The 22564-nt window shown below is 53.1% G+C and overlaps 1 protein-coding gene across 2 annotated transcripts in view; it reads right to left on the reverse strand.

Moving 5' to 3' along the window:
* The window catches only part of LOC101621046 (chromosome unknown open reading frame, human C16orf62), an 81742-nt gene that overhangs the window by 4546 nt on the left and 54632 nt on the right, over nucleotides 1–22564 (reverse strand). For both annotated transcript variants that reach the window (XM_012731900.1, XM_004691737.2), the window contains 3 exons: nucleotides 10677–10816; nucleotides 4385–4550; nucleotides 743–861 (listed from right to left, as the gene is read on the reverse strand). In XM_012731900.1, the coding sequence (XP_012587354.1) occupies nucleotides 743–861; nucleotides 4385–4550; nucleotides 10677–10816 (425 nt within the window). The remainder of the gene's footprint in view (nucleotides 1–742; nucleotides 862–4384; nucleotides 4551–10676; nucleotides 10817–22564) is intronic.

The raw sequence follows: 22564 nt of genomic DNA on the forward strand, positions 1-22564 counted from the left end.
AGGAGGGCAGAGGGCAGAGGGCAGAGGGCAGGACGGCAGGAGGGCAGAGGGCAGGAGGGCAGAGGGCAGAGGGCAGGAGGGCAGAGGGCAGGAGGGCAGAGGGCAGGAGGGCAGAGGGCAGAGGGCAGGAGGGCAGAGGGCAGAGGGCAGAGGGCAGAGGAGCAGCCCCCACAGGAAGCAGCCTTAACACAGCACAGAGAAGAATCCAGACCCAATCTCTGCCAACCTGAGCAGGCCCTCTGACAGGCCTCAGGTCCCTAAGGGGGGTCCACCTGCCACCACAGGTCAGGGCTGAAGCTGCAAAATGGAGACCGCGGTCCACGTGACCAGGAAGGGGCCCAGGGAGCTACTGAGAAGGCACTAAACGGAAATCAGGTCAGAATTGGTATCTAGCGATATGGAGAATACGGAAACACCCTGAAAAGGCAAAAGAGGCAACATCTGAGGAAAGTATTTTTTAGCTAAGAGCACGGGGTCCCAGGAGCTTGACACTGGACACCTCAGAATGTAATCCAGGGGTGCAGGGACAACCAGGGGTGGGTGCAGACGGACACCAGCTACTGGAGACAGAGACAGCTGAGGAGGAATGTGACCCGACTGAGGAACTGGGAGAGGCCGGGGTGCTCAGTGAACTGTTGGCACCGACGGAGGAGCTCACGGCCGTTTCCAGAATGAACCAGAAACTAGGGTCCATCCACCGAGACTCGAGCTCGCAGGAGTGCGAGCGGGCAGAGGGACCCACCTCGCCCCTGGCCAGGGTTTTCAGGTGCCCCAGGATCTGCGCCACCACCGTCTCGCACAGCTTGTTGTTTTCCGTCAGGAACTTGGAGTCTCCCCCGTAGAGGCTGTCGTTGGAGTCGACTGATGGAACAAACCAGAACACAGCAGTGAGACCTTCCCAGGCTTTCCAGGAAGTGACACCGGCAAATGGAAAGGGCCCAGATTTCCCGCAGGGCTTGGGGCCCTGGGACTCACAGAGAAACACCTGGCCTTCCAGATGGTCTGGGCCAGGGACCAGGGGTGTGGAGCTGTGTCCCCTCCAGCCCATACGTGGAGGGGACAGCGGGGACCCTGGCAGCCATTAGGCCAGCTGCCAACAGTGACCGTCCCCCAGCAAGACCCTGGGCTTGCAAGCACTCAGATGGTGTGAAAAAAGACAATAATGACTGGCCTTAGGTGGGGGCAGGAGGTGAGGTGAAGAGCGAAAAAAGCTCAGAGGTAGCGATAGCCAGACTCCCTGACTGGGAAGTTGCGCTGCAAAGCCTGAATGTTAAGAACTGCACCAGCTGCCTGTCCTGTCACCCACCTAAAGCACCTGCAGAGGGACCCCAAGCAGGAAAGTCCCCTGCTCTAGGCTGGGGCACCCCCATGACCACCAGGCCAAGTAAGGCCAGCCGACAAGGACAGCTGGGTCTGACCAAGGCCCTCCGTCCCTCCTCCCCGAGGAGGCCTGGCACAATGCACACCTACTGGGGAGGAAGGAGAGCGGCTGCCGTGCGCGGCATTTAGCTGTCTTCACATGGTGACGCGCCCGTAGCTATTTCCACATCAGCACTACAGATGTGCCTGTCGGCTGCAACGGGGGACCAGAATCCCACTGTATGATGGGCCCTCCTGTGGACGCTCCAGCTGCTCTCTTTGGGGGGATACAGGGGGAGCCTGCTGCAAAGTCGTAGTGAAACTACCACCTCTGCCTGCAGGCTTCTTTGTTACTGCTCCCCCCAGCCCCAAGCCAACTCGCCGCGGCACAGCGGTCCCTTCTCCTGGGGTGAGCACGTCTGCTCCCTCCTCCCAGGAGCCCTCGCCACTGCGCAGCAAGCCCCGAGCACCCGCAGGCCCAGGCCGAGGGTGTGCAGCGGCAGCCCCCAGCTGCATCTGCTCTGGGGGAGGCCTTGCCGCGGGCCCCCACGGCGGCGTCTGATACAGCAGGGCCACGCCGTGAGGTGCAGCTGAGCGCGCGAGGTTGTCTACAGGGCGCTAATCCGGTCCGTGCCTTAGGGACTTTTTAATAAACCAGGTTCACTCTGGCTTATCTGCTGGAATGTAATTTGTTCTGCTTTTCTTGGCCCAACCGAAGAGCATTCATCACTGTCCCCATCTCAGGAATGAGTGAGGCGGAAACTGCCTCGCCTCTGGCGCGGCGTTCCACAGAGGCTGGGTGAAGAGAACGCAGTCAGGCGTGTGAGACTGCGTCACAAGCAAGTGGCAACACGACAAGGGAAGGACAGAGGGCATGTGGCTCGCGGATGGCTGAGGCCCAGGGTGAGAGCCACGGCCGGCAGTGACACCTCGGTGACCCTGAGCCATCCATCAGGGCCGCGCGGCTGCTGGCGCCCAGCGACAAAGCCAAGGGACCCTGGCCTCAAGGAGCGTGACAGGCCAAGTCACGGGCGAGATATCTGTTGTTCCTGGAGTCCTAGAGATGCAGCGCCCTGTTATTTCCCAATTTAAAATTCCCTAAGCACCCTTTTTTTTTTTTTCACCCAAAAATCTAGACTTAATTATTTTATATATTTCCTGTAAGGGGTCTTGCATTGTTTGGCAGCAGGAGACCAGTGTAAGTCTACAGTCATGGGTGAACTGATAAACTGAGGCACAGGCTTGTATGCTGACGGTCAGGAGGGGCGGCACAGGAGCCTGGGGCCTGAGCACCAACGCGGGATGGTGAGATGTTGGCCAACTCTTAACAGTTGAATTTACTAGAGAGATTGGAAACGGGGACCAGGAGCGGGGAGATGAGCTTCCTGGCTAGCAGTTGGTGGTGAGCGGGAAAGCGTGAATGTGGGAATGAGGAAGTCAGTCAGGCTGCAGCGCAGAGTGCGCTGGAGAGTCCAGACATGGTTCTCAGGGGGAAGATGATATGCCTGGCAAATGGCCACTAAAAATAGCCCGCCATTTCTGCATCTGCCTGGCCCTGGGGTCACTACCCCAAGAGCGTCAACGGCCTGGCAGGTGACACGCCACAGGGGGCTAGGCTGGCTTCACAGCAGCCTCCTGGGCTGTGCTTTGCCAAGCAGATATGCTTTATCTGCATATTAAGCACAGACACGGCCAGTGTACAGGAACGGCCTTCCCTTCCAGCTCAGACACGCTTACCCGTTGCTCGCATGGAAGCACTCGAGTGCTCCAGGTGATTTGAGAACATTCTCTTCTTATTAATCTGGACATCAAGCAGTCAAGTCATCCTTCCCAAATGCAAAAAATTCCTTAAATCTTGTTTTTTTTCAGAAGTCTTAACTTGTGTCAACATGGTTTAAGAGGCAGCTTAGAATTACAAAGGGATGAGGAAAATGGAGCCCCATTGCCTGAAGGCCTGCGAGGCCTCCTGGGTCTCTCTCCTACCAAGACAACTGTCAGGTCACAACTGTGCCTCCAAAGTAAACACAGCTGGGCCAAGAAGAAGGAAACGAAAACCCATCCTGTTTTCATCTCTCCAAGTTGGAAAACTAGACCCCGCCTAGCAAATGCCGCCATGCTCTCTCTGCAGTTCCTTGGCTCCTACGCCTGCCCCGGCTGCAAGGTTCACTGCCCCGGCCTGAGAAGAGGAGAGAAGAGGGCAGGAGAGAAGGGAGTGCCTGCGGATACACAGGGCTGATGGTGTAGAGACCCATTTCCATGTCCTAATTTTCTCTACTGTTCAGAGTCATCAAAGGGCACGTCTCAACATCTCAACAAAGGAAAAGTGGTCACCAGAGGAATGCATATTAGACTCATTGCAGTAGCCGAAAGGAAAAAGAGTGACCACACCAAGGGAAAAAATGGAATCCTCATTCTAGACAGAGGGAGTGCCAATTGAGAGAAGCATCTTGAAAAAGTGTGAAGGCAGAATTGACCAAAGGAGATCACAAGCAAATCCCGTGAGTCAACAATTTCACCCAGGCATATATGCAACAGAAATGTACACCAAGAACCATGTACAAAACTACTGTCATACGTGTCTATGACCAGCTGAAATTGTTGTATGTGGTACACAACTCCTTCACACAGTGGAATACTATACAACAGTGTAAAAGGATGAACTATGACTACAAACAACATAGGTGAATCTCAACAATACAATGAGGGAGAGAAGCCAGAATGTTTGCTAAAAGATTCCATTTACATCAAGTCAAAAACTAGCAAAGGAATTTGTAATGCTGGAAGTTATTTCCTGAGTTGCGCTTCAGAGATAGCGATCCAGGAGAGCTCCTTGTGTCAAAATGACCACAGATGCTTATAAATGAGACACATTCTCAGTCTCTTCCTGGGATTGTGACAAGCAGGCAAAGGGGGGCACCCCCAGCTGGGAGACAACCAAGCTCACCAGCCCCCCCCCCGACCCCCCCATGAATCCTCACTCGCTCTCAGAGGCGCAGAGCAGGGCAGGAGGGCGGCACTGCACTACCTTTGTCGATGTGGTAGAGATAGGTCTCCTGGCTCATGGCGGACAGCAGGTGCAGGACGCAGGTGTAGATGCGGATTCTATCATCACTGTTGTCCTCCCAGGTGTAGTCCTGTATCACATTGAGAAGCTCTCGAACAAGGAATAGGACCCCATGTTCAGGATGATCCTATTGGAAAGCCAACAAATAAAAAATAGAAGAGACAAGTGATGGTAGGTATGAAGAAAGAAAAAAGGAGGGGGGACATCAAGCTAGAAGCCAGATTCCTCCCGTTAGCAGCTGCAGGGCAGTCAAGTGCCAGCTACTTTACAAAGCAAAGCCCACTCACCAGCCCCGTTAAACAATACAAAGGGAATCAGGCAAATGGTGCTCAGCCCACTCAGCCTGCAGCTCCCACGAGGGCAGACAAGCACTCAGAGCCTCCTTTTCTGGGTAGGCGGGTTGAGAAAGCAGTTACCTGTCAGCTTAATGGCCTGTTTCTGAAAGTAACAATCTTGTTCTTATGTGGGTCATGGTAACGATCCCTGTTCCTCCAGCTACAAAAGCTAGATTGCAGGTCTGGGAACAGACGGACAGCAGAGGCCACCTACTTGGGGTAGGTCCCCAGGGATCACTGTCACTGCCAAAGTCACTGAGGTAAATATAGCCTCGCTCTTTAGGGCGTTCAACATTAACAGCTAAACTGAGCAGGCTCTCAAGAGACGAAACCCCCCAAAGACAGTCAGAGTTTAGAAGAGAGCTGCTCAGATGCTAAACTGAGTCAAAAATGTGCTGGGATGCAAAACACGTCAGCAGCAGTGCTTCAGTTCTCGGAGAGCACAAGTGACCAGACTCCTCCTCCGCTGAGGAGGGGCGGGCTCCGCCCCAGCTGCTCCAAGCCCCTGGCCCCTCATCCAGGCTGCCCTGTCACACCTCAGGGCGCCAGGACCAGTGGGAAGGCCCAGTGTCCCGCAGGACACCGAGGACCCTCACCTCAGGGGTAAATGAAGGGCGGTTACAGAGACACGGCAAGGGAAGGGAAGTGGGGGGAAAGGCAGGCCCCAGGCTGGATGCACTACAGCTTCGCGCCCCGCCCCTCTCCTCCAATCTGAACCAGCTGCAAGTGAGGAAGGCAGGCAGCCAGGCGACCCAATCCCCAGAGGCCAAGCTCCCACGCAGATGGGATGAAGGGCAGAAGACGCTTGGTGGCGGGAGGCGGTTGTGGCCCCCCCCAGCCCGTGGTTCCCTCTGACAGGAATCTTTATCTCCAGCACTTGGCCACACAGGCCCCTGACAGTCTCCAGCCTTCACCAGACATGTCAGCTCCTCACCAGGCCTTCCTCATCCAGACCCCCGCCTCCCCTCACTCACAAGTCGTCCTGCTGATTTTCTTCAGAGCAGCTTCCAGCATCTGAAGTGAAGTTACTACTACCTCAGTGAACTACCCGTATTATCCCTTGATTTATCGGTTTCTCTCACTTGCACATGAGGCCATAACCTGCAGGAGGAAGGGGACTTTGCTGTGTTTGCCAATAATGCACACTGTCCCTTGCTCTGGGCAGTGCTGGGCATATGCTGGCCACTTGATGACAGCTGGTACCTTCTGTATTCACCAAATAACAAGAGCTACCAAGGAGCGGCGTTACCATGGCTTCTCTGTGTTCCAGAAGGATACTACTATGGCCCCGGCCCCTCAGTTTCACTGTGGGAAATGAATCCCACAGTGACACTGCAGGTACCTGGGGCGCCAGGATTGGAGCGCTCACAGGTGGGCTCCCTCCCCATGAACCCCGCTGAAGGAGGAGCCTCTGACCTCAGGAGCTGGCTAGCTGGGGAGGGCGCCGCAGGCAGCGGGTGGGGAAGCGCAACCACCGCAGAGGGAACAGCCCCCGAACCCCACGTGAGCGCCTCACGAGCAGGGCCTGGTGGTGAGAGGCCGTGTCCCGCTGACTTCTGGGGGGATGGCTGTTAGGACAGAGGCAACGGAGCGGAGACGTGACGCTCACATCTGAAGCATCGAAACTGCCCACGCTGCGATCTGCCTCCCAGTTCCAGGCTGCCTCCATTGGCAGCTCACGCTGACCCTTCTTGGCGAACAGCGGTCTCCAACTAGGCTATTTTGTTCTGCTATGTGGATGTTCGAAAAAATTTTTTTTTTTTATTTCAGGGCCAGCCTTGGAAACAAACAATAATCTGAATGTTCCAGTAACTTTAATTTCAACACGAAAGCCAGCATTATTGTGGAGACCCACTTCACGCACCTTCAAAGAGATGGAGAGAGGCGTAGTGGTGAGGTCAGGCTTTGCTGGACACCATTTCCAAGCGCTTTTGCTCAGAACCAAAGAGGCGAGGGGTTATTTCCAACCTTCTGAACGAGGAAAGTATTTTCCACGTGATATCCATGCTTCAGTGGCTGTGGCAGTTTTGTAAAAATCATCCTATGATGCCTCGGGCCCAGAAACTGAAGGCACACATTTCTTTTCAAGGTAAAAAAGGCCTCAGAGGCAGTTCACGATGGGAAGCCGAACTCCCATCGTGGAAAGGCTCCCTACCTTCAACCTAGGTGTCCCCAGAAAGGCTGTGTTCATGGGGCACCTGGAAGGGGTTCAAACCTCTGTCCACCTGGCTTCTACCTCTGCGCTACCCCTTCAGGTCCCTGGTGTGTGAGAACCCTAGTACATGTCACCGGACACCCTAGGAAGGGCCTGCTTCCTGAGCAGCAAAGATGGTAGCTGACACAGACAGCCCGGCTTGGATTCTGTCTTGACCGCTCACGGGCGGAGGACCCTGGGTCGGTCATTTCTCCTCTCTGTGCCAGTGTCTGCTGCTGTGCAATGAGGACATCAACAGGCTTGTTGGGACTGAACACTTTTGAACTACCAGCTGGTTCATGGCAAGAGCTGTGTAAGTGTTGGTTAAATCAAGAACGTCCTTTAGAAAAAGGGTAAGGGGCGCTGGAGGGAAGAGCAGGAAAACGGAACACTAGAGAACATGGGGGGGGGCAGGAGACAGAGCACCACGGAGGAGACTTGGCCTCTCACTGAGCCTTCCCAGGCCCTGCAGGAGGAGCCCCCATCTGTGTCTCCAGCCCCGAGAGCCCCTCCAGCTCCCCCACGCACCTGCCATCTTGGGGTGTCTTCCAGCCCCTCAATGCACAGTCCTTCTGCCCCCCAGCTATGCCGTGCTCTCCCTCCAGCCAGGAGGCCGCCCCTTCCCCCGTGCACTCAGCCCACTCCTCTCCCCTCAATCTCGGCCCTGAGGAGCTCCCCGCTGTCGCCCCGCGTGACCTCTGCACAGCAGCGGTTGAGTGCTTTTATTTGCTTAACGTCCTGTCTTCCTCAGTGGGGGCCGCTTCTCTTTTCACTCAAGTCCCAGGTCAACAGATACCAGCGGCCTAGGAGGCGCGGACGAAACCCAGCAGCTGGACGTCACGTGATGCTGGACATGATGCCTGTGGCAGGATCTTTCCACGCAGGGCAGACGCCCCCGCCGTGCCCCTGGGGACTAGTGCCAGGACACTGGCGCTGCGGCTCCATTTCCGACGCAGTCCAGCTGCGGCAACATCAGGTCTCTGAGACTGCGACACTGAACTTCTACTTGTCCCATCGAATGTCATTAAAGGAAACATTCACTGACCCTGTGGCTTGCTGACCCGTGCCGCCACCAAGAGACGGACCCTACCAGCAGTGCGAACCCGCCGGCAGTGCCCACGGGAGAGGGCTGTCCAGCCTGTGCTCACTCATGCGCTCCTCAGGAAGGGTAAAGGGGCCGGGTACTTACTGGGTCTAAAGTGGCTCGAAGTTTTTCCTAAAGGAATAAAACCTATCAGAGCTTTGGAAAGCCGAAGCCTCCCTCCGTGTTGACAGAGCAAAATGGCACCACTGCTAGAGAAACAGCATGGAGATTCCTAAAGAAACTGAACTTCGAACTGTTCTGTGGCCTGGCACCCCTACTTCTGGGAGCTTATTCAAAATGACTGAAAGCAAGGACCTCAAAGAAATAGGCACACCACCTTCCCTACAGTGCTATTCACAGGAACCAAGGTGTGCAGACAACCCAAATGCCCACTGACAAGCGAGTGGATGAAGACACTGTGCTGAGCGCAGTTGAAGCGAGAAATGCCAAATGAGTTCACTCTAATGTAGGGTACAGAGGCTCAAAACTGGGAAACGGGTAATGACACCAGGACAAACCCGAGAAATCTGACTGTAGAATGGAGGCTGCCAGAGAGGGTGGGTGGGGGAGGGAAGCCAGGGGACCTGTGGACTAACGGGGTTATGGGCACTTCCGTGGTGGACATGGTGTTGCAACACGCATCAAAAAGGTGTGAATGTGCACCCCCAAATATATACAGTATTGCAAACCACTGCTACCTCAATACAAACAATAATTAAAATAATGTGGCCCCACATGGGGGAACCTGACTTTTCAAGAGGAACGAAAAATTTGGGCATTTAGCTACTAATTCCGCACCTAACTATTATGTGGCCACTAAGCAGGTCCATGGGGTTGGAGCCAGCCTGCCCCAGGGTGCCAGTTTGTAACCCCAGTGAGGTCACGGAGCCCTCACTTAGGTACACTCCGTCTAACCTCACAGCGCCCAGAGAGGGGGCAGGTTGGGGACCTTCCAGAGAGGCGACTGCTGAGGCTGAGGAGTGAGTGACAAACTGCCCAGGTGCGGCGCCACCTGTCAGGACTGAACGCACCGGAGGCAGATTTTCATGGGCATCCAGGGACTTCTCACATGAAGACAAGCCCAACCGTAGAAGGAAAACGCTGCCATAACCATTCAACAACTGTCTCACCAGAAACCCCGCTTTCCTCCCATTGTTCCTTCACGTGACCAGTAGCCAGACTGACTGGAAAAGCGAAACCGAGTGTGATGTGCTGACGGGGAGGCGGGAGGCCTGGAGTCAGGCGCGGCCCCGGCTCTTGCTCCTTCTCAGAGGATTTGGAATCCGCCCCGGGGAGTGGGCACTGACTCACTTTTTGTTTTTTCAGCTTTGTTGAGACAAAATTCACCAACAAAGCACCATTTAAAAGGCACAATTCACTGCTTGTTCCCATACCCAGAGCCGAGTGACCACCACCGTCATCCCTTCCAGGACTGTTCATCTCCCAGAAAGGAACCCGGCACCCTCTGGAGCTGAGTCACGCTCATGGACGAAGGTCAGAGGTCCTTCTCAAAGTGTGCTCCTAGAACACCCCCTCCTGAGTCACTGACAGGACTTTCACAGATGCAGATTCGGGGCCAGTCCCAATCTCCGGAGAGAGGTTCCTTGGGAGAAGATGCCCCCAAAACTGCATTTTAGGAAATACCCGACTCCTAAGCTTCACCAGTCACCCACCCATGTTGGGCCTGGACCCTGTCACAGCCTGGTGAGGCCTATGGGCACCTCAGAATACTGTTTGTAATGAAAATATTAAATATAGAAGACTACAAAGGGAACCAGCTATACGAAAATAGAGCCATTAGTCTCTCGATACATCAGTTCTGCTGGAATCTATTACTCTTGGTGGACATTTGATGCATGAGTAACTCGTGTGCTTTTATGAGGAAAAAAGCACAAGCCAATCTTCACACCTGAAATGCGACGTGAACATACTGGAGACTTCATTCGGGGACAGTCCCAGCTACTGCTGCTGCAGCTGGGGCTCACTGCCTGTAGGAGTGAAAGGCCAACTTTCACTGGTATTTGTGAAAATAACAGATGCTAAGTATTTTCCCGTCACAACTCAAGGTCGCCTTGCCAGACCCCCAGCGAGCAGGGGGATCCCTGCTGAAGGACCCCTGCAAGGTGAGGGTCCTCGTGCTGGATCCTGGGGCCGGCCTGGAGTCTCCCCTACAAAATCTGAAAGCCCCTCTCCTACGTCCCTCTCCAGCTCGACTGCAGTGCAGTTTCTAGTACACGCCATCAACAGTATCACCACCACCTTTTCAGTGCTTAGGATGAAGAAGGCACTATCCCAAACACAAATGCACATTCTTTCAACCTTCATAACAACCACAGATGGAGATACCGCTGTTAGCCCATTTTAGAGATGAGACCGCAGCTAGTAATGTCTCCTAAGTGCCAAGACTGCAGAGCTGAAGGAGGGGAGCTGGCGTTCCTCTAGACTTCGTAGTCCTCAGGTCTGTGCCACTGGCCACTCCCTGGCCATGTGGGGAGAATGCTGAATGGAAACTACACTGAGCAATTCCAGCATCTGACCGGCACGCACATACCGCCAGATAGGGCCTGCAGCTGGAGGGCTAAGACCAAACATGACGCCGCTCATGGAAGACATCACCGACGGCCGATCTGGGAAACGTACCGGAACAATCAACAAAGTAGAAAAGAAATTGCAGAGGAATTCCAGAAGGAAGGATTCCGACGGCCGCATCTTTCCATCGATGTTAATGGTCTTCGGCACTTCCGGAACAAGGCTGATAGCGGCTTTGAAAAAAGCATCAGCTGAAAGACAGAAAAGAAGTCCAGCGATGAGGACTCTGGAAAATCCAGGGTCTGCTTCACACCGCGTGGAGGCCGGTCCTCAGAGCCACAGGAAGTCCAGCCCCGACACAGTTTCTGAAAACTACAAGGGACTCGGTGGAACACTCGGTGGAGAGGTGCTGCTGTGGCCTCCCGACCCTCCCTCACTCCCTCCTTTGGTAAGTCAGTTGAAAGGCCTTAGGTCAAACTGACTTTAGATGAGTGAAAAAAAACAGGTGGTGAATTTCTACAGGAAGCCTCGAAACCACAGAGGGCTGTGCTTGGCGGGGCTTGTGGGGTCCTCCGGAGGAGGAGGGGCCGCCAGGGCCGCTGACAGGCGCAAGACAAGGGGCACAGGGAGAAGGAAGCGCCCCCCGACTGCACGTGTGTGCCACGCTCGCACCTGGCCTGCTCAGGCTCCCCCAGCTCACTGTGTTGGATAACGAGATAACCGCTCACCTGTGTGAGGGCCAATGGCACACGCATGCACGTGTGAGAACATGTGTGATCACGTGTGCATGCACATGTGATCTCTCACACACACACCTCGCAGACTTCTGACTGTGTAAAAGTTCCAAAGAACCACTTGGGAAATGGAGTTATTTTTGCAAATATGGTTTTCTGTAAAACAAGAAGACTTCAAAGGGTGAGAGAAAAGAGGGGAAGAGGTGGGGAGAGAATGAAGGGTGGAAAGAGGAGGTGGCGGCAGGGGGACAGAGCCAGGGAGAAAGGGCAGGGGAGGGAGAAGGCAGGATCGCGAGGAGAGGGTGAGTTCTTTCTAGAACTGCCAAAGTATTAACCATGAGAAAAAGCCTCAAGGACAAACAGACAAACACTGACCCCTCCAATGAAATTTTAAACTCCTCAAGATCAAACGCTTGCATGGTCCAAGGACACTTCCACTCCGAAACGCCTGCCAGTGAGGCAGGGAGAGGGCTGCGCTGCGGGACAGCCCCTGGCTAACACCGGAACCCCACCCAGAGCAGGGGCGAAGCCCACCCTCCACCCTCGGGGGGGCAAAGGCCTGCGCTAATGAGAAGAAGGTGTGGGAAGCTGCAGAGGGGGTCTTTGGCTTTGTTTTTTTTCCCCTTCTCTTCCTTCTTGAAAGGAAGAAACCCACTAAGTGAAAGGCCCTCCTCTCAGGACTCTGCATGAAGTCACTTCTGTTCTGGAAGCTTCCTTCCCAGGCTGTCTCTCAGCCTGCACACACACCTCGCCACATTCTCCTGTGTAAGGTTATTAGGCACCAACAGTGAACAGGGTGTCTGCTGGGCACTGTGGGAGGAGTGGGCAGCCCAGTGTGATGATGACGCCACCTACGCTCCGTCCACCGGCTAGCAGGCTGTGCCGTGCCCTGCTCTGGGGGTCTGTGGAGTTGCAGCTCTCACCCTCGGCACAAAGTTACAGGGGCTGTAGCATAGGCCCAGACTCCAAGACAGCAACTTCCCAGCGCAGCGCCCGCCACCCTGGTAACAACCCTGTCTGCGGAGCCCACAGGAGCTCACAGGCCAGGCTTGGAGGAGTCTGCACTCTGTCAAGCAGGCCTACGAGGGAGGTGCAACTACTTCCAGGGAGCGGCCAGGGTCACGTGGGCCAGGGTCACGTGGTCCAGGGCTGGCAAAAGACTGGGTAGAATTTCAAGGCCACCAACTCTCATCGAACGACAAAACAGACACACAAGCCTGCACCCCTCTATCTACTAAGGGGGTTTAAAGAACTTTTACAGCATCACATCAATAAAACCAAATAACCCAATTTTAAAAATGGGCAAAGGATCTGAACAGACATGTCGCCAAAAAAAATACACAAACTGGTCAACAAGTACATAAAAGAGGCTCGACATCACTGACCATCAGAGAAACGCGGTTCAGAGCCACAGTGAGATTATCATCTCAAACTCATTACGAGGGTCACAAGTGGGGGGGGGGAACCCACAAAAGAACAGGCTACAAAGATGGGGAAGATAGAGGAACCACGTGCACTGCGGGAGGAATGCAGACGGTGCAGCCGCTATGGAAACCGTATGGAAGTCCCTTAAAAATAAAAAGGAGAATTTCCATCTGATCCAACAATCCGATTTGGAAGTATACATCCACGAGATTTGAGAGTGGGGTCTTACTTAAAAAAGGAATGAGATTCTGATGTTACAACATGGATGAACCTTGGAAACACAGAAATCCGCGTACCCTGTCAGAGAAAAGGACACAGGCCACGTGATTCTTGTACAGGAGGCCCTCAGAACAATCACGGCCACAGAGATGGAAACTGGAGGAGGGGAGGCAGTGTTTGGGACCATGGAAAGAAAGTTCTGGAAGGAATGGTGATGGTTGCAGGGCGCTGAATGCACTGGAGGCCCTGACCTGTACATTTAAAAGCAGTGAAATGGTAGAGTCAGGTCACGTGTATGCAGCTCTCCCGCTCCCACCCCCACAGAAGGAGCAGAGCTGAGCTCTCCAGCCGTCACCCCTAAGCACAGGCGCCTGGCTCCCCAGGTCTGGCCATCTCCTTTGGGTGGGAACAGCCTGCTCTGTCCATGGCTCTGCAGACATCACTTTCTGGTAAAGACAACAAGGCGGAGAGCATCTCTCCCCGGAAATGAAAAGCCTGCTTGCAACAACTTGGAAGACCATTTATTTCTTCTATTTAAGTGTCTGTTACCAAGTGGTGAGCAGAGAAAGAGCCTATTATTACGCCTCCTTGAAGAGCAGCTTCGCACTGGGCACTCAGCTCCCCTTCTTCAGGGGGAGCTAAAGGAAAGTGATGGCAGGGGTGGGGCCGGCAGGGGTGCTGCAGAGCAGAATTCTGTGTGTACCCTCAGAAGACCTGTCCCCATGTACACACACACATACACACACGCACAAACACATACATACGCATATAATCTAGGAGAATCTCAGTTTTGTCTTAGTGATTCGAACTCAAAGCCTACTGTATAGAGAACCATATCATTCTTCAGGATGCTTTGTCAACCTCATATAACACTTTATTTTGTGGCTATTAAAAGCCAAAATAAAAGGGATTAGTTTTAGTTTTATTTTTTTAAGAACATAGAGAAAAAGAGAGACATGATCCCAATTCATAAGATTATTATCTTTGTTTTGCCCCCCGGAGGAAAGAAAATTTACAAACTGACTCTTGAACAATGTGGGGTTTGGGGGGGGAAGATGGGGGTTGAAAATCCATTCATAAATTCTGACTCTCCCCCAAATTTAACTACAGTCCTCCCTTGGCATCCACGGGGGTTAGTTCCAGGACACCCACATCCTCAGATGAGTCCCTGCTCGTTGGCGCTCCATATGGGAAGCGTCTACATCTGAGGTCGTTGGATCGGTGGCCGTGAAATCCAGACAGAAGACGCTGTAAGTGCAAACCCACGCAGTTCGAGTCAAGTGCATCCTCCCTGGCTTCTCTATGCTATGCCTCCCTGCATCTGAGTCACCGAGGTCACACGGGACAACCAATTTCCATAGCGCATCTAAACTCTTAAAAGCAAAAACACAAGTATGCTCAGGCCCAGCCAATCCCACTTCCTTCTGCTTGAGATCCTTCTTCTTGGGGTGCCTGCCCTGCCAAAGGGCGCTCTGCGGCCCCTCCCCTATAGTAACCACAGGTTGTTGACTGCCAGACACCGGGGGTCACGCCACCAGCCCTGCACGCAGTGAGCGGCATGGATGGCACTGTCTTGCTGGTAGTTTCCAAACACACACAATCACAGGCATCATCAGGACCCCTGGGGAAGCAGATTCGCGGACCCCAAAACATTGCTGAAGGCATAGATGCTCTGCACAGCAGTCGGACAATTCTTTATTTTGTCAGGTTCCATTTAACAAGAAACAGCCAGGGACCTGGGGGAAGGGGCGGGGGAGGGACAGGTTACTGGGAACGGGCTTTTCTTCTGGGGTGCTAGGAATGGCGTAGGTCGCGGTAACTGCTCGACTCTGGAAACACTCAAAACCATTGCCTTGCAACGCACTGCAAACTTGAAAAGGACAGGCCTTATGCTACATGAATCACAGCTCCACAAAGCACTGCAGACTACACACGGAGTCCCAGGTTTTAAGAAAAGTATGACAGCCCAGAGACTGGGATTTCTCACTTAAAAACATTATCTCAAAATAGGTAAGAGTCACATGATTCAATGCGATGAAATGCTGCCATTCACAGCGAAATGGAGGGCGTGTGAGGGAATGATGTGCAGTAAAGTAAGTCAGAAACGTTGACATAACAGACCATTTAATAAAAGCAACACACGGAAGCGGAGGCCACTGATAAAGGAAGTGAGGTTCTGAGATTAGCAGGGAGGGAGAGGGTTATAAAGGATGGTGGTAGGAAGAAAGAAAAACAGATGCCTGATTCAAAACTCCAAAGGTAAACCTCACTTCAGTGAACCCCTGTCCCTCCTCTCCCAGGCCTGGGGTGGGGGGGAAGCGCATCACCTGACACTTGAGGGAGCTTCTCCCCCCACCCCCCAGGAGAAGCTGACTTTCCCTTTACTTCTTTCTCTCTGTTTACAGTGAGTTCACATACTAGAAGCTATTCCACAGCTCCTGAACGCTGTGTCTCAGATACTGGCCCATCACTCCATGTGAAGTGTGTCTTCACTGCCTATAGAAGCAAAGTGGAATCTGATCTACTTGCTTGTTTCTTACAAGAAAAAAAATTTGGGGTGCTAAAGTACACATGAAATTTCCCATCACAACCATTTGGTTCATTCATTCTTTAAATGACTTTTGCTAGTGAAATTTATAATGAAACTACTTGGAAAAAAACAGTGTTCTAGATCTCTCAGCTAGCTGCAGATCCCCCGTGACTGGGATGCTCTGAAGGTTTACTCTGGAGAGGGTCAGTCAGAGGCAAACAAGTCGCCAGTAACCATGAAACTCTGCCAAGGAGGCAGCCTTATCATTTCACAGATATGAGGCCAGAGATGTTTGTTTGACAATTATCACAGAACTTTCAATAATCTTCCATCTGACAGTCCAGCCTCTCCTGTTTCCTAGGCTGAGCAATTTCGAAAGGGTTGGCAGAAGAACACCCAGGAAGCGTGATGTCCAGAGACCCCTGCGAGGACACACACACATCAAGCACAAAAAAACACAAAGCCCCCAGACAGACATCACTAGTGGGCTCTGGGAGGGGCTGAAACGGGAACAGAAACCGAAAACGAGGGCTCAGCTGAAGACTGAAGACGGGAGAGCAGCCTGGATTCTCTGTGCAGGGCGTGTGTGCGTAATCAGGCCATCGGTGTCACTGCATGAAGGAGTCTCTCCATCAGCTCAGCTCAACTGCAGAAAAGGCGAAGACAACCCAACTCAAAGGAAATCACCACGCTGCCGCGTGGGACGTGGTGTAGCTAACAAAGAAAACCCAAGGAGAAGTTCTGGTGGAGGAAGATGTCCCTGGCATACTAAGTACAAGATGTTCCCCGGCTGGTCCTGTCCCCACCAAAACAGTGTGTAAAAGCATTTAAAAGGGGCCGCAAGAGAATGCAAACAACCACACAGAAGGGAAGGAAGCCAGATCTTTCTTTCACTTACAGCAGGGTTACTGCTTGGAATTTGAATTGAAATTTCTAAAAATAATTCTTCTTTTGCATTCAAAGGCAACACAAGCTTGCTGTAAAATGTTCAGAGAAATGCCCAAAATGGAGTGAGGCGTAAGCAGGCAGCCAGTGTCAGGAATTTGAGGAGTGCCCTCCTCTTCTAGCCAGAGTCAGGGACAGGGAAGGGCAGACACTGTGGGGGGCGGGAGGGGAGGGGTGGTCTCTGCCCTCCTGCTACTCTGCAGACCTAGAGCAAGGTCTGAGCAGAGGGTGGGGATCACCTCTGGGGCCTGGGGAGGCTGCCTCATACCCCATGGCCGAGACTGTTCTGCTCTGATTAGTCACCCTGCCAAGCGGATCTCGCTGCAGGGGGCAAGCTCTCTAACAGCTCTGCTTCAGGGATTCTTCTCAAGGCCCGGGAGGTTTCGCCCTACTGCCCAGGCCTCCCAGGTCTGCAGATACTCAAGGCCGGTGGCCTCCTCCAGGCATGGCCATCTGGGGAGGCCACACAGCCTGTTTTATGCTCCAGGCTCTGCTCTGAGCCACAGAGCTCCAGGCTCTCTGAGACCAAGAGTCAGTGACTCAGACAGTGGTGGGGAAGTTTCAAAAGCTCAGAGTTAAGATGCAGGTTGCTCACTGTCTGCAAGAGCAAAAAAAACTGGAAAGTGTCCAAATATTCTTCAGTGGGGTTGAGAAGGGAAAACGAAGGGCGGAGGCTGAGGAAATAATTGATAGCAATTTTCAAAAAAAAAAAGTAGAACCCCGAACAGCCACTGTAAAAAGTGCAGATTTCGTGGATTGACATGGGAGGGCGGGGGAAAGAAAGGCCAAGATTTACTGATAATGGAAAGTAGCACACACTGTGGAAGGCACAATCTCATTTCTAAAGCCACGCAGGGAGATCTCTTAGACAGGTGGGGCGGGGAGGAGGCCACTGAGAGCGAGAGGGCACAGGGGGACATTTTAATGGACATATAGAAGGAAGAAAATAAGAAAAGCATCTCAATTGTGAGCAGTGGTATTTTTCAGAGGAGAGGCAACAGAGCAGATGGCTGTGACTTGTATTTTGAGGCATCTTAGCCTTTTTTAAGTTCTATGGTTCTATACTGTTGGGATTTTTTCCAATGAGCATGCCATCTTTTTATAAGAAAAATCATTACGATTTAAAATAGAGTACAGGATACTGGACAGACTCCCCAGGATACTGGACAGTCTCCCCAAACCCCTCCAGGCATGATAAAATAAAGCCAGATTCAGCTCCGGCCTCTGCAAGTAACTGTATCCTTTTGTGTCCTTGGCACTGTCCATGAGGGATATGATTCAGCACATGAATCCAAAGAGACAGTCCAGAAGTGATAACCCAGACCACCTTCAGAGATGACGTCTGGATTTTTAAATAATGCATTAGGTCAGTGCTAATGGAAATCTTTACCGTCGTGATCATAAACTCCCGGGCTCAACGAGACTCAAAGGTAACTCACTCCCCTCCCAGGCAGACCTTCCGCCGTCCTGTGCCCTCCCAGACAACTCAGAGGGACAGCTGTCTGAGCCCAGGGAACTCAAGAAAAGCACCAGTCTCGAGACAGAATGTCACCCCGGCTCGAGGACCTCCTCCCCCTGAACAGGACGTGCAGGGCAGCTGCCAGGACCACTCAGGCCTCCAGTGCTGCCAAGCGCCTTCACCGGCTTTGACACGCCCCACCTCTGCGCACGTTTAGGTCTGGGCAGATATGTGAATGTGATGGAAGCCGCTGTGTAAAATGCAGTTTCAGGACAAACGCTACTGCTCACAGTCTGGGTTATGGACTAAATGCTGTGCCTCCCTCCAATAGTTCCCCCCCGAGCCCCTTCCCCCGTCCCCCCAAACACACACACTCCTATATGGAAATCCTAGTCCTGGGTGTGATGCTGTGAAGAGGTTGGGGCCTTTGGGGGATGATAATGAGGGTGAAACCTCCTTCCTGAATGGGCTTAGCACCCTGACAGAAGCGACCCCCGAGGGCTCCCTCACCCCCTCCACCCTGTGAGGATGTGGACGGAAGCCAGTCATGTGTGTACCGGGAAGCTGACACCAGACACCAGATCTGCTGGAGGCTTAGCCTGGAAGGAGCAGCCCCGAGCCGGGGCCACAGTGCTGTTAAGCCACCGGTCGGAGCAGCCTGAGCAGAAAAGAATTGTCTATGACTAGAGTGAGGGCTGCCTTTGGGAAGAACCTCAAGTCCAAATGGCCACGTTATTATCCACAGACACGTTATCTATAGAGACTCAATACAGTTACTAATGTGTACTTTGTAATATAATTTAGTGTAATAGTTCAAGGTGAGGATTTAAGGACCACTATTTTGTGGACAAGAGCAAGATTTAAAGAAATACGCATGTCTCGGGACAATTACTGAATTGCTGAAATTAAGCACTGACGCTCAACTCGTATCCTCGATTTTGTCCATCCGGTTGTTACATGCAGGCTGCCCCTCAGTTCACTTGGCCCAGCCACACAAGGCGGGCGTCCACTCGGGGCATATAAATTACTTCTTGGTCCAGCAGTGCCATCAAGAGGCGCCACGACGCCCTCCCTCTTATCTCGGCATCACCCAGGGCTCTCTCTGCGCCCAGCACTTCAGCCCGAGCGGCACCTATCTTGGGACTGTGGCGGAGCCATGACCCCTTTCTGCGGGGCTCACTGAGGTTGTCATGGTCTCTCTGTGGCTATTAGGCTCGAATTCCCCTGAGCAGAGAGGATTAGGTATCCCTTATCTTAGTTCTCGTTCCCCATTTCCTAAATAAGTTTATCGACTGTTCAATCTCTAATAATTAGCAACCACCACACCCCACCCCCCGGGACGGGAAATAAAGCTCCTCATTGTGGTGTAACCAACCTAACTACCCAGCACCCAGTGGTCAGGCCAGGCCATGTAGGAGTTGGAGGCTCCTGGGCAAGGCAGGGCACACTTCTGGGTCTCAGCGTCCCGCTCTGGAAAGCGAACATAAGCCACCTGTGAAATACCAGGTTCTGCATTCGGCCAAACTGCTCTGCCGGGAACATTCAGTTCTGTCATCGTCAGCGTGTCTTCCTGACTTGGTCACCTACACGTGCCTCCCACATACACACGCTTCCAGCCTCTGGGCCTGTGCCCCGGCGGCTGCCTCGGCCACTGATGCCCTCTGCAGCACACAACCCCCCACCCCCACCTTCCTGGCTCTTCAAAGCCGCTGCTTTCATTATGCATTTTTTTCCCTTCTGCTCTTCCCAGCCAAGGGTCATGTCTTTCTCTTCAGAAATTATGAACATTGCACATCACTGATCACACGCTGCCTGGTGAAGCTGCACAGACTCGCCTTCCCTGCTGGCAAGTGGCCGTGCTGAGTGCGTTCTGTGCTGGTCACAGTGACTTGCATGTAAAAACAATGGTCAAGAAATGCTGGCAGGAGGAAGCAAACCACAGACGCTCACTAGAGGGCTGTGTGGATGCAAGGCAGGCTCATCCCTGCTCTTTTTCTGTGGGCCTGGCTGGGCTGCCATCCGCCCTGGGTCCTGACACTCCTTAAGGTCGCAGGGGAGTGCGGTGACGAGCTTCATGCCCCAGGCCCCTAGGAAATTTTCCAGCCACAGTGATCTGCTCTGTGGTCACTCCAGGTTTGAGTAAACAAACATTCAACATATTCTTCAGTCTTTCAACAGAACCAGTAAATAGGACCTAAAGCACAAACCCACAAGACCAGGCAAGTCAACCGAAACCATTTTGCCCTTCGCCAGCCACTCCTTACTCTACCAGAGGAAACAGGAACTTCTGTCCACACAACCCAGGGCCTCCACCAGTCACCGCCACCCCAGCGGCCAGTGGGCGCCACATGTCAGGGCTTCCCTCTGTGCTCCAAGCTCCTCACAGACCAAGCCAGCACCCTGGCCTCATTCACTGTCTCCGTGCCTGCCCAACCCTAACTTGTGTTCTTGAATCTTAAATAGGAAAAGAAACTATTCACAACCTACTAAGCGGGCTGATGGACCTACTCAGTGCTCCCAGTCAACAGGCTGCTTAGTAGCTACGTCCACTCACTTGGCACCATCTTACATTTATCAGCATTACTAGACATTGTTGCCTGTTTTATGTCACCCTCCTTCAGTCATCATTCACTGAGCAGCCACATGGTAGCCCGGGGCCCGGATGTGACAGCCAACTAGACTGGTAAAACCTCCTGGAGATAACCTCCTGTTGAGGATAAAAGCAGACAATTCTTCATCACCACAATGATAAGTACAATGAGGAAAAATGCAGGAGTTGAGGATAAGCTGCCTGACAGGATAACCGTTCTAGCTTTTGGTTTGCTGGAGTGGGGAGATTGCCAATTCTGGTTTTCCTTGATAGGACTTGTGAGCCAAGCTTTGAAAAATGAAGGTGCAAAACATAGAGCAAAGCAAAGCTTACAAAGAGGGGGAGAGAATTCTGTAGGAGGAAAAAGCACCATCATTAAGAACAACAACAAAAAAAACATTCTTTACAAAGTGGAGGAAAATGGTGGCCACCTTAGTAGCTACTGAAGAGTGAGGCCAGCAGGTGTTCACCCCTGACTGGGGAAAACAGGGAGTCTCCACAGGGACCACTATCTAGCCGGGTGGCTGGATGGGGGCGTGGTTCTGGGGGCCAGCCCGGGAGCACCACGGACACCCGCATCACCAACGAGGGGCTGGCAAACAGACCCCTGTCGCGCAGGCGGGAGCGGCACACGGAGGCCAGCCTCTTTCAGGAGACAGGTTACTGATGTGGGGAGACCTGACAGCAGGAGTTATCGCTGAGAGCTGCGACCCCCAAAAGTGTTGTAACTCGCAAGCTGCCCAACGAGACACACGGACTCCGGCTGAAAGATTTAAAACAGCAGGGTTTAGTAGCCAAGTACTGGTGCACCAGCAACCCCAAGCCAGGTGGCAAGAGAGACCCCGAGCGATCTAGGCGACAAACTTTTACAGGGCAAAAACACAAGGGTTTCTATAGTGCACACAAGATGTGCTTTGGGGCCTCGGTTCCAGGTAACTGTTGATATCCATCAAAGGCCAAAGGCCAACGGTCAAAAGCAGGAAGGAGCGGCTTACAGAATGTACCTGTACGCACCCCTGGTAGGAATCTGGGGGAGGGTGGGGAGGGGGCCAGGGAATGCCCACAAAATGGAGCCCTTGGACAAGCAAGCCGTTTCCAACAAAAGGAGGGGGCAGGTCTACTTGGTGCCTGTGGGGGACATGATGGGTGACAGTCCTTTAGTAGGGGGCTCGGGGGCTCCTCTACCCATGCTGCGTCGGTGCTGCCTACCGGAAGAGCAGCCCAAGGAAGACCCCTGTAAGTCACTGCGGATGCTCGCTCCGGCTGGGAAGCGGGACGGCTCCAGCTGGGAAGCGGGATGGCTCCAGCAGAGGCCGACCCACCTGGCAGCCACTCAGAATGGGGGAGAGCAGAAGGTCCTTCCCCAGATTGGGAAACTGCCAGTTCACCTCTTCCCTGAATCCTGGGTCTTAAGATATGACAAGAGGCCCCCACTGCGATGCAAAGTTTTTCAATAAACATTGTGTCAAAGAGAAAAAAAAACACTCCTTTTATCACTGTTTTCCTTCATTATTCTAGTCTTTCATTATTTCTAGTCACTTTGGAGAGACTGCAGATTTATGACGAGGGCGATTCAACCAAGACCAGCTTCCTGAATGTTGCTCAAACGTCTGCCTACAGTAGCGAGCTGGCTTCCAGAACCCTGAAACCAGAGAACCCGCCTACACACAGCTCCCGAAACTACACGTTCTGTCTTTTCAGAGATGGTTTAACTGAGTGACGACTTCCTGAGTGGCCACGGTGTACTGGACGCCAGCGGACAAAGTCAGTGCTGTACCTTACTGCAGTTAATCCGCAACGGGGCCCCCTGGTGGCACAGGGGTTAAAGACAGCGCTAGTGAGCTGCCATCAGCCACTGTGCCACGAGTTCCGTCCCCCGCCAGGGAGCTGACCCACATGGCGCAGCAGACCTCTCCTGTCTCCCTGCTGCTCCCCTCAGCAGTGGATTTCAGTCCAGCCACCTGTTCTGCTCCTCACTCTGTCTCTGGTGAATCCTCTTGCCCCCTGCACCTCTGGCCTGCACCAGTTTTTGTATGCATAAATAATAAATCTTTTCCAAAATCCACAATGGACAAAGAGACCACTGCCTGTCCACTC

Source organism: Condylura cristata, unplaced genomic scaffold (genome assembly GCF_000260355.1).
Source record: "Condylura cristata isolate star-nosed mole 26May11 unplaced genomic scaffold, ConCri1.0 scaffold00032, whole genome shotgun sequence".
In the NCBI taxonomy this organism is placed as follows: domain Eukaryota; kingdom Metazoa; phylum Chordata; class Mammalia; order Eulipotyphla; family Talpidae; genus Condylura; species Condylura cristata.